The following is an 11,284-nucleotide window of genomic DNA, read 5'->3' as shown; positions in this document are numbered from 1 at the left end:
TAATTAAAAAATCATATATGCAAGAAAATGGAGTGTATATAGGTATTAATGACACTAAATTCCATTTATTGAGACTTTACACTAGATACTATGCTAAGTGCTTTACTCACATATCTCACTTAATCCATTTAACAATCCTCCAAGGTATTATTATTATCCTTGGGGTAGACAGAATTCTAAGACAGATCCCCCAAGAGTCTCACTCCTTGGTATACCTACCTTCTCTCAGGCATTCGACCAAATACTAATCCAGAAACTTTACTGCTGTGAAGGGATTTTGCAGATGTAATTAAGATCCCAAATCAGCAGATGAAGAAAGGGAGATTGCCCTCAGTGGGCCTAACTTACTCAGGTGAGCTCTTACTGGCAAAGGAGATTTAAAGTGAGAGAGGGATTTCACATGAGGGAGATTTTTTTGTTGCTAATTTTAAAGATGGAGGTAGCCACGTGGTAACTTCTAGATGCTGAGAATGGTCGCCCCCTGACTAACAGCCAGCAAAGAAATGGATCCTCAACCTACAGCCACAAAGAACTGAAATCTGCCACAACCACATGAACTTGGAAGAAACCACTAGCCTCAGATGAGATTAGAGCCATAATAACCGAAACCTTGATTTTAGCCTCGTGGGACCTGAGCAGAGAACCCGGCCCTGCCTTCCCAGGACTTCTGACCTATAGAAAAGGTGTTGTTTTAAAGCAGCTAAAATTATGGTAAGAAAACTAATACAATCCCCATTTTATAGATGGGAAAACTGAGACATAAAAAAACAGTAGACAGCCCTAACTGGTTTGGCTCAGTGGGTAGAGTGTTGGCCTACAGACTGAAGCATCCCAGGTTCGGTTCCAGTCAAGGGCATGTACCTCGGTTGTGGGCCCATCCCCGGTGGGGAGTGGGCAGGAGGCAGCTGATCGATGTTTCTCCCTCATTGATGTTTCTACCTCTCTATCCCTCTCCCTTCCTCTCTGTAAAAAATCAATAAAGTATATTTTTTAAAAAAGAGCATTCTCATTCCTTCTTTTAAAAAAACAAAACAAAACAAATGGTAGACAGATACATGCAAGGAGAGAGAAGGGAAAATGAAAAGGTTTTCTACTGGCTACTTTCACTTGTGTCACATTCAATTTTTCACTAAGGCCACATACATACCAGCAGATTTACCCTGAAAAGCATTATGAATACTAAGTTGCCTCACTTATGCTCAGAGAGAGGGCTGATACTTATTTTTTCTCTGCACTTCTCCAGGGACATAAATGTTTTCCTTATTTATATATTACTGTGAATTTTTATTATTCTTCATAGTATTCCCATAATTCAAGACACACTAGGATTTTCTGTGAAAGCAAGACTAGAACTCATTCTGTGGGGAACTGTCAGAATTTGTAATGAATAACCAATCGCTCTGCCAGGAGTCCTTTATTCAGAACTTGTTGATGATCCCTACCAGAGTCTGAAATCTGAGAAGATTCAACTATTCAAGCTACAGAAAAGCTACCTGTAAGCTTCCCAAGTCTCTATTGGTGCCCAGTGCTCAGTTTCTGAAATATAACCAAGTGCCTGTTTTGCAACTGCTCCCACCCCTGGAGTTTTCTAAGAGGTTGGCACTATTGTTAATTCAAAGGTGGAAAAGTGTGCTTCTCCCAAGGTAATTGTCCAATTAGCCTCAGAATACAGAATTACAGTAGGGGTGTAGTTCGGCATTGTGAACAGTAATAGTAGAACGAAGTTTCAATGAAAAATTATGTGGCAAATAGCTTTCAAATGACTACCGACTAGGCTAGGAGTAGAATAATAATGAATCTAAAAATTAATTTAGGTTACGTAAAAATTCATTACTTAAAAATTAGTTTACTTAAAAATTCATTTCTCCTCTTCTGTAACTTGGTCTCTTAAAAAAGACACTGTATGAGAAAAGAAGCAATCTCAATCTCTACCTCCCATCCTATATAATAAAAGGTTAATATGCAAATAGATCAAACAGCGGAACAACCAAACAACCAGTCACTATGATGTGCGCTGACCAACAGGGGTCACGTGCAGAACATGGTGGGTTTTGGCAACAGGTGGCAGAATGTGGAACATGGCGGGTGTCAGCCACGGGGGGATGGTGGAGCAGGTGAGTGGGGGTACCAGACCAAGATGGGGTGCCAGTCGCTATCATTGGGGCAAGCCTCTGGTGGTTACTGAAAATTCTTTGCTCCTATGCACCCCGGTTCCAACTGCTGGTGCCAGAGCTGCCGTTCACACCCACTGCCAGCGCTTGTGCCGGCCCCAATCACTCTTAGCTGTCAGCAGGTGAGAGCATGGCTGCTATCAGACAGGGGACCGGGGGCTGTGGTGGGAGGAGCCAGGTGGGGGCGTGGAGGTTGGGCCAAGACCCGCCCTTGTGCCCACCACAGCCTCGCGGCCCATAGTTCCTTTCAAGGTGCACGAATTCGTGCACTGGGCTCCTAGTATTTATTGATAATTATCTATGCCATTCTAAGCACTAGGAGGTGTGGGGTTAATGCTGTCAGTACAAAGTCAAATAAAACTAGTGTTTTATTTGAACCTCGGTTTGCCTAAAGCCATTGGGGATGTGGCTGGGATTGTGCAGTCTAATTGCTAACAATAGTCACACTAAAAACTTCAATAGCAAAAAGAAACTTTCCTATGAATTCTTCCCCAACTGAAGGAACTCACATGAGTTCCTACAGTACTTATTTTCAGTGCCATTGTTTTGCACCCAGAGACATAGCTGGTATGATACCGCAAGGGCCCCTATATTTAATAAATTGTTTCCAATTTGCTCAATTGAGATGGCTCAATTTCCTAGGTTCAATCCTGGGAAAAGAATAGATTGCTAGTCTCATTCACTATGCATTCTATGCATTTTTGTCAACACAGCTGAGGTACTCTTGTAGTGTTGTATGTGAATAGTAAGGAAACACTATAAACCTAAAGTTTTCATGATTTTAGAATTTCTCCGAAAGATCTTAAAAAGCCAGGATAAATGCCAGATTTAGAAAACAGATGTTCTGGTATTTTAGCCACCTGTGCTTAGGATATTCAATCATGCCCAAGTTTTAAAATTATTTGATAGTATATTTACCAGTAAAGGGACCTGGCTATGGAGTCAAACCACAGGTCTATTAGAACCCATTCTAATTTATAGAGTTTTTTCTTAGCCCTGAATCTCCCCTATCATCATCAAATATTTGTTGAAAACCTATGGCATATGCTTAATTACTAACGTTAAGAAGTATAATTTTTAAAGAAGGTAAAGTTTACATTAAGACACAGACTCAAGATGTTACATCAAGCCCTACAAATGTTAGTAACCACCATGGTGTATTTTTAAACTTCTTTCCTTAACTAAGGATAAAATCACCCACTAGGTTCTAAATTACATTGAGTTCCTTTTCCTTCCTTCTTTTTTTAAAAATTGATTTTAGAGAGGAAGGGAGGAGAGAGATATAGAAACATCAATGAGGAGAAAGAATCATTGATCACTGCCTCCTCCATGTCCCCCACTGGGGATTGAGCTAGCAACTGGGGCATGTGCCCATGACTGGGAATTGAACCGTGACCTCCTGGTTCATAGGTCCATGCTCAACCTCTGAGCCATGCCGGCCGGGCCCTTTTCCTTCTTTCTTTTTCATGTTTTTACATCCTAACAAAAGGTATGAAAATTAATATATATTTTCCCCCAATTTGCAATAATTATCTATAAAGTAACCTCAACAAGTAAGAGGAAGCCCTTTGTTTAGCTGAGGAGCGGGGTCCCAGGGGCTGTGGTGCCCAGTGGAATGTGGAGGTGGCGGTGGCCCTGGCTACCCACAGAGGGGCTTCCCTTTGCAAACACATTCCTCACCAAGCGAGCACTCTGCACACAGCGCTGGGAGCGCCCATCAGGGACACGCCTCCCTGGTGCTTTCACGGTCTGCTAGAGAAAGGAAGCATCACACATAAAGTTTACTTACAGATGTTCAGAAACAAGTAAAAGTTTATAAGGAAATGACTTCCTTCCATTTATTCGAGGAATCTTATAGAGCCAAGGTTTGTAACAAGGGAAAAGTATAATGTCTGTCTATAAGGAGGTGCATGGTGCTAATATATTCTTTTGAAGAGAAAGGAAGGTCCTTTGGCCTCTGTAGGTGATGTTTCTCCTCCCTCCCAGATGATCAGCACATGGCACTTCCCTACTGAAGGCTTCCTTGGCCTCAGAGAGTGCATTGCTCTGTAGGCACTTCAGGAGGAAAGGTGCTGATGGAATTATTTTTACATTAAGCCACAAACCGGTGCAAACAACTCTAAGAAATATAAAGTGAGAACTGAACACACGCCCATTGAGGGAGGAATAGCAACAACGCAAAGATGTGCCTAATTTTAGAAAAGCTACTTTCCATTTTGCTTGTATAACTTGGTTGAAAAAGAAAGCTTTATTTATCTTTTTTAAATTTTCTGGATTGAATATATCATCTGGAGACCAGGACTGTGAGACTCGAGATTGGTGAATGTGATTCAACCAAATGAACCTACAGGTAAGTGAGAAATTTAGGGCAAAAGACACCCAGAAATTCTGAAATATGTGGTTGGTGGTCTGCATACCAGTCAACTCCACACTGGTAATATTTCTTTCTCCAGGTGAGTTTGAAAATTGTCCCGGACACTGTCGTGTGAAGGTGGACAGTTCAGAAGGCCGCACGGGGCCAGGCTGGGACAAGGAAAGAAGGTAGGCGTTGGTAGGACCTCACGGTCTTCTCTATTTCTTCCCATAATGCCAAAGATTGTATTTGATCACCGATTTTTGAAACATTATCAAATGTTTATTAAATAAAAATTCAAAAATAACTATTACTAAGCTATACCTTATTACATCAACTATGTGGGTGCACATCATATATACCGGCAGGTCGGTTGGTTGGACGGTTGGATAGACGGACGAATGTCACTTAGCGTTTTATATATATAGATTACATGTAAATATGGTTATTGGTTCCTATAGTTCTCATTACCTTCTGCAGATTTTTCAAGTTATTAGACTGTATGATGACATAGTGGTTATAATATATGTTATGATTCATTGACTTAATATTGCCTCTGGAAGAGTTAACCATCAAGTCCAGTATAACGTTGTTTCTGTGGGAACATCAAATGACTTAAATCATTTGGTCACAAGGTCAACATGCAGGAGCAGAAAATGGACATGAGGAAGCCCACTGATTCTGTCCAGGTTTGGGTTAAAGAAAGGCCGGGAAAGAGAAGGCGTGCCGGCTAAGCAGCACTCAGAATTGCCCTCAATTTAGCATGGAGCTGAAACCAAAGGAATTGTTTCAAAGGTCTCCGCATATTCTTCCAGAAACAACATATATAGTTTGGCAGAGACCAAATCCATTAAAAAATATGTACTGCTCTTAAGTCTGAGATAATAAGAAAAGCAGGGATCTTTGCTGGCTTACACCCACATGTATCATTATGGCATTGTAACCCACACACGAGTGAGTAGGAAATAGCTAAACACAAAGAGATCCAGCAGAGAAACTCGATATTGTGATTTTTACTGACCTCCGCAATGTGGGGAAATTTTTCACGTGTCACTCCGCCTGGAAGTGATTATTTTTCCACCCAAATCCAGATGATCTGAACCCCTCTGAGTGCCCCAAATAGGAGAGACCATCCCAGGTAGGAAGCAGCTGCCCCAGGCCGTGTTCCGTGTCTACGGGAGGGGCCTGTGCTTCCTTAACTGTGAGCCTCCTGCAAACCTGGAGCAGTAAATTAGGAAGGGCAGCTGCGCAGGCTATAGAAAGCCACCAGATAAAGGTTTGTGCTTAACGTCAGAGTTCCAGAGATTGCAGCAAGAGACAGAGAGAAGTCTTTGAGGTTAGACTGAAGCAGTGCCCTCTTGACTGGGACTGGTAAGGTTAAGGACGGCGGAGGGTGTGATAGAGGCCCATTAGTAACAGAACCAGAGGGTGAACAGGACGCGGACTCAGACATTTCCTTAACTTACATCACGCCAGGGAATTTACCAGCTCCTCTCATACAGTATTTGTAATTAGGAGCTTGTTTGCATGGATAGAGTGTGTGTGTGTGTGTGTGTGTGTGTGTGTGTGTGTGTGTATTTATCAGCTCAAACGTCAACTCACGCCAAGTCTGACTGATGGGAAGTAGCTGGATGAAGCACGGGTTGGATGAGGAACCCTGGTCTGAGGCTGGACTGGATGCCGAGAAGTGTGTAGGGTATGGAGAAGAGTAGCGGCCTTACATCAGAAAATTATATCAGTTCCTTGCTGATAAGTATTTTCATTCTCATTGAATCTTTTTGCTCTCATTATAAAGCTCTAAGTCCAAGGAACCCTCAGGGTTTAACATTGTTACTCAAAGGGCCTGGCTGGGTAGTTCAGTTGGTTAGAGAATCATCCCTCTACACCAGTGATGGCGAACCTTTTGAGCTCAGCGTGTCAGCATTTTGAAAAACCCTAACTTAACTCTGGTGCCGTGTAACATAGAAATTTTTTGATATTTGCAACCATAGTAAAACAAAGATTTATATTTTTGATATTTATTTTATATATTTAAATGCCATTTAACAAAGAAAAATCAACCAGTGCCATTTAACAACAACAAAAAAATCAACCAAAAAAATGAGTTCGCATGTCACCTCTGACATGCATCATAGATTCGCCATCACTGTCCTACACCAATGTTGTGGGTTTGATCCCCGGGCAGGGCACACACAAGAATGCATAAATAAGTAGAACAACAAATTGATGTGTAGGTGTTTCTCTCTTCTCTCTCTCCTCTCTCTCTCCCCTCCCTTCCTCTCTCTAAAAATCAATAATAAGAAAAGAGAAAATTACTAACAAAATTCAAAATGCCAGGGCCAAGAAAGTGCAGAGATGGGAAGCAACAGCCCTTACAGCTTGTGTCAAACCAGACCAACTCCTGAGTGTGCCGCGAGCTGGCAGAGAGAATGATTGGATGGCTTGCACTCAGTCCCATGGGGGTTAAGAGGCCAGGGCTGCCGGGCAGAGGGTGACTCGAAGCCACCTGTGCAGTCTGAACGGGATAAACACCTCCTGGAAGGCGAAGTCGTGGCTGATGTCTCTGGTGGGTTCCCAGCTTGCTTCAAAGATCAGGCATGCTTGAATGCACGCATTTGAGCAGACAAATGTGTTCGAAAGTTAAAGATGAGAAAGGAAGAGAAGCTATACACACTCAGGACAGGCAGACAGACTGAGGGCTGTGCTCCAGAGCAGGGACCGGCCAAAGGCTAGTCACACGGCAATGGCCATTCTAGACTCTTCCTTCCAACCAGCTGCCTTGCCTTGGGGCCATACTCTCCTTGCTGGTGGCCAGTTTTGATATTTAATTAAATTTCGGATCTTCGTCTTTAGTGCCCAAGTGGAACAGGACACAGCTGAAAACCTGGGCATTCATTTCATTGCACTGGCCCTGAGTAACATTAACCACAACTGCAGTGCGAACAGCAGACAACCCCAGTGCTAAGAGCTGAGATTTGGATGTCAACCACGTGAGATGCATCATGCTTAGTGCTTTCCTCGTGTTCTCATACTTAACCCTCACAACATAACAATAATAATAATAACAATAGTGAACACATAGAGCACCCCCTTCCCAGCACTTTGCAAATATTAACCTGCTTAATGTTTCCAACAACCCAAATAAAGTAAATAAGATTCATAATGAAACTGAAGCCAGAGAGAGGTTAAGGGACTTGCCTAAGGCCACTCTCAGGTAGTAGGTGGCAGAACTAGAACAGGAATTCAGAGATGTTATGAAGTGGGCTCTCTAAACACTGTCTTGAGGAGAGGAGGGAGCAGAGATGCAGAGAGGTGAACTCCCCAGCCGAAGGCCACATGCCAGACCTACCTCAGGGCCAGGATTTGAACCCAGGTCTGTCTGATAGAGGCTGAGCTCCCGATCACTCTCCTGTACTGCTGTGCAGGCTGGGCCAGCAAAGGGCTTTTCCTTTTGTTAAACTTGACTGTATGGGGCTGTACTCTACGGCCTTAAGATTCAAGGAAATCCAGTCACTGCCTAAACGATACATGTTCCCTTTTCAGACACTGCAAAGGCCTGCCTGGAAAAAAGTCTGAATGCTTACATTTTACTTCTAAAATCACCTGTGCTGTCTTCCTCCACAGAGGAGACTGTATGGGCTCGTCCCTGCATTCAAATCACTGAGAGGCATAGACAAGGTTTCTAAGGTCCCTCTGGAACTTGGATCCGAAGGCACTAGCCACACAGTGGGTTTCAGAGACCTGGGACTCATCTGTTCGCTGTCCATCCAGCCCACCTGCTTTTACCCCACCCACTCATGAGCGAGAGCGGGGAGGGGCCGAGTGTGACTGTCGCAGCATGCGTGTGAACCTGGAGCATCCCCAAGCCAAACTCCAGTGCGTTGGTGTTGCCCATGGCTTCCTTTTCTTCACACCTCTCCTCTCACGGTTTAAGGGGCCTAAACGGGGAGGGTGGTAGCAAGCACATTTCTTCACGCAGTTACTTTTCTGCCAAACTCAGATGCCATCCTTTCTCCATCACAGACCAAGACCATGCTGTTTCCTATGGAAGCAGACTCTGCAAGCATCCAAACCAGACAACGGCATGCTCTGAAGAACAGAAATTGAAGAGCGATACCTTGATGTGAAAGCCACTCTCGCGCCTCGTTTTGTTGATAAAATCACACTCTGGTATTCCCCAGCCGATGGCACCCACATACGCCTGCTTGTATTGGGCTGGGAGGCCGCCGCAGGAGGCAGGCCTCCACAGGTAGCCTACGTCTCCAGATCGCTCTAGTGTCGGAGGCAGTTGTCCTACATAGGAGGTGTGCTGCTGAACTCTAGGTAGATAATCCTTTTTATAATCGGGGCCTTAAAGAGACAGGGAAAAAAAGTACTTTAAAAAATCGCCACACTTTATTCGAAGATGCTTTTGTTATCTGAAATGGTAGAAATAATAGCAGCTAATAATTTTACTATGTTCTAGGTCAGGGATGGCGAACCTTTTGAGCTCGGCGTGTCAGCATTTTGAAAAACCCTAACTTAACTCTGGTGCCGTGTCACATATAGAAATTTTTTGATCTTTGCAAACATAGTAAAACAAAGATTTATATTTTTGATATTTATTTTATATATGTAAACGCCCTTTAACAGAGAAAAATCAACCAAAAAAATGAGTTTGTATGTCATAGGTTCGCCATCACTGTTCTAGGTGTTATTATAGGCCATTTATGTGTGTTAATTCAATTAATCCTTGATCTGACACGTGTGTCATAGGTTCATCATCACTGTTCTAGGTGTTGTTATAGGCCATTTATGTGCGTTAATTCAATTAATCCTTATAATAACCAAATGAGGTAGGTGGTACATTTTCCCCAGTTGGTGGGTGGGGAACCGAGACGCAGAAGGATGGGTTATTTGTCCAGCATCACAGCTAACCAGCTCTTCGTTCCCTGACAGGCCGTCCCACAAACCGAGCCTTTCATTACTCCCACTAAATGACTTTCCTTATAATCAACTTAACACAGGCGCATTTTATACATTAAAAAACCTCACCTGGGGGTGTTGTATCTAGATAGATAAAACCCGAAATAAGAATTAGAAGATCCCCAAATATATCAGAAGCAATTGGAAAATGGAGAAGACTATCATGTGAGAAGGACCACCTACGACAGATAATGATCCAAGGTGGGGTAGTTAATAAATATTGGTATTTTATTTTTTAAAATACATTTTTATTGATTTCAGAGAGGAAAGCAGAAGGAGAGAGAGATGCAAACATCAATGTTGAGAATCATTGATCAGCTGCCTCCTGCACGCCCCCTACTGGGGATTGAGCCTGCAACCTGGGCACGTGCCCTGACCAGGAATCAAACTGTGCTCAACCACTGAACCATGCCAGCTGGGCTAAATATTGTTATTTTACTAGTAAATGTAAGACAATGAATAAGAAGCAATCAAATTGTGAAAGTGGATGAAACAAGCAAAAAAAGAAGAGAAGGTCTGGGGAAATATCACTGAAATAAACTTGGTTTTGAAAATTGATGATGTGAAAATATAAAGGGAGCTAAGACGTTGGGGAAGAATAGTACTGACTACAAATAGACAATGACGTGCTGGCCGAGGAAGAGTTTCAGAAGCCCCAGGACCAAAACGTGTGAAGGATTGTAGGGGCAGATCTGGGACTCAAAGGAGGAACTTCATTGCAAAGACCTCAGAGACAGGAGCTTCTGTGGTCACACTGTGTGTCACTTGGACCCCTGCTGGCCCTGTGGCTTCCTTCACTTTGTCTTGAATCAGTGAGCTCAGTATTTGCAGAGCACAGACGAGCTGGGGTTTCCACCAGGTACTCCGATGGAATGGTCAATGTCGCAACCAATCTGTGGTTGGAAGAGTAATCTAAGCTTTCCAAGGAAGTTGAAAACATTCTTCAGACACATGATTTTGGCAGATGTTTTCATAGCCTCCTAATCTTCTTTGCTCCCCATGACGCATTGAGTATTCGCTGTGGCTAATTTCCCTGGATGAATACATTGTGGCTTCAATTTCATTGGCTGCAGGGCTTCACTTTGGTAAAGTATAGAATGGCCAGAGCGTGAAAGTCTGTTTTCTCTCTCAATACAACAGGTCTTGAGGTCTCACCTACAAAACTCCTGTCAGAAGGAAATTTTTGCAATCTCTTCTACATAGTATGAAATACAGAAAAACTGTGTCCGTTTTGCTGGGATTTCAGTGAATGTTTTATGCCAGTATTTTTCCAAATCTTTCATCAAATAATCTCCCATGAGTGCACCTGAAAATATATGTACAGGTGTGGTGGGGTGGGGAAGGTGGGGGTGCTGCATACGCAAGTACATTTGGGAACACTGTTGGCTACATTTGCCTTTTAGAGATTCACAGCACATGAAAGTATATTAGAAGCTGTGAGAAATCCCATGATAAATAAACCTGCTTACAATTATGCAACGTAGAGTTTCTCAACCTTATTTAAACATGGCACATTCCCCCCATTGGATCATGGGATCATGTGTACGAATCCCACAGACTTAGGGAAACACTGATCCTGTGTGTGATGTTTCCATTATCCTTTACATTTTGTCATCACCACACTCTACCATAAATGGTAGCGCAGATATACTAGTATACCTGCAGTTAGTTCCTTAGTGAGTCTGTTCTGTGGACTGCAATACATGCTTTAGGAGAGCCACCACTTGACAGCTGAGTCAAAAGCACTGAGTTGTGAGAGAAACCAAGATGGCGGCATAGGTAAACACCTGAAATT

The 11,284-nt window shown here is 43.0% G+C and overlaps 1 protein-coding gene across 1 annotated transcript in view; it reads right to left on the bottom strand.

Moving 5' to 3' along the window:
- The window catches only part of LOC102765544 (chromosome unknown open reading frame, human C4orf45), a 67,580-nt gene that overhangs the window by 27,262 nt on the left and 29,034 nt on the right, over positions 1-11,284 (bottom strand). Inside the window, exon 2 of the mRNA XM_006752665.1 lies at positions 8,642-8,874. Within this exon, the coding sequence (XP_006752728.1) occupies positions 8,642-8,874 (233 nt within the window). The remainder of the gene's footprint in view (positions 1-8,641; positions 8,875-11,284) is intronic.

Source organism: Myotis davidii, unplaced genomic scaffold, assembly GCF_000327345.1.
Source record: "Myotis davidii unplaced genomic scaffold, ASM32734v1 scaffold50, whole genome shotgun sequence".
Classification (NCBI taxonomy): domain Eukaryota; kingdom Metazoa; phylum Chordata; class Mammalia; order Chiroptera; family Vespertilionidae; genus Myotis; species Myotis davidii.
This window is presented reverse-complemented; position numbering and strand designations above follow the sequence as displayed.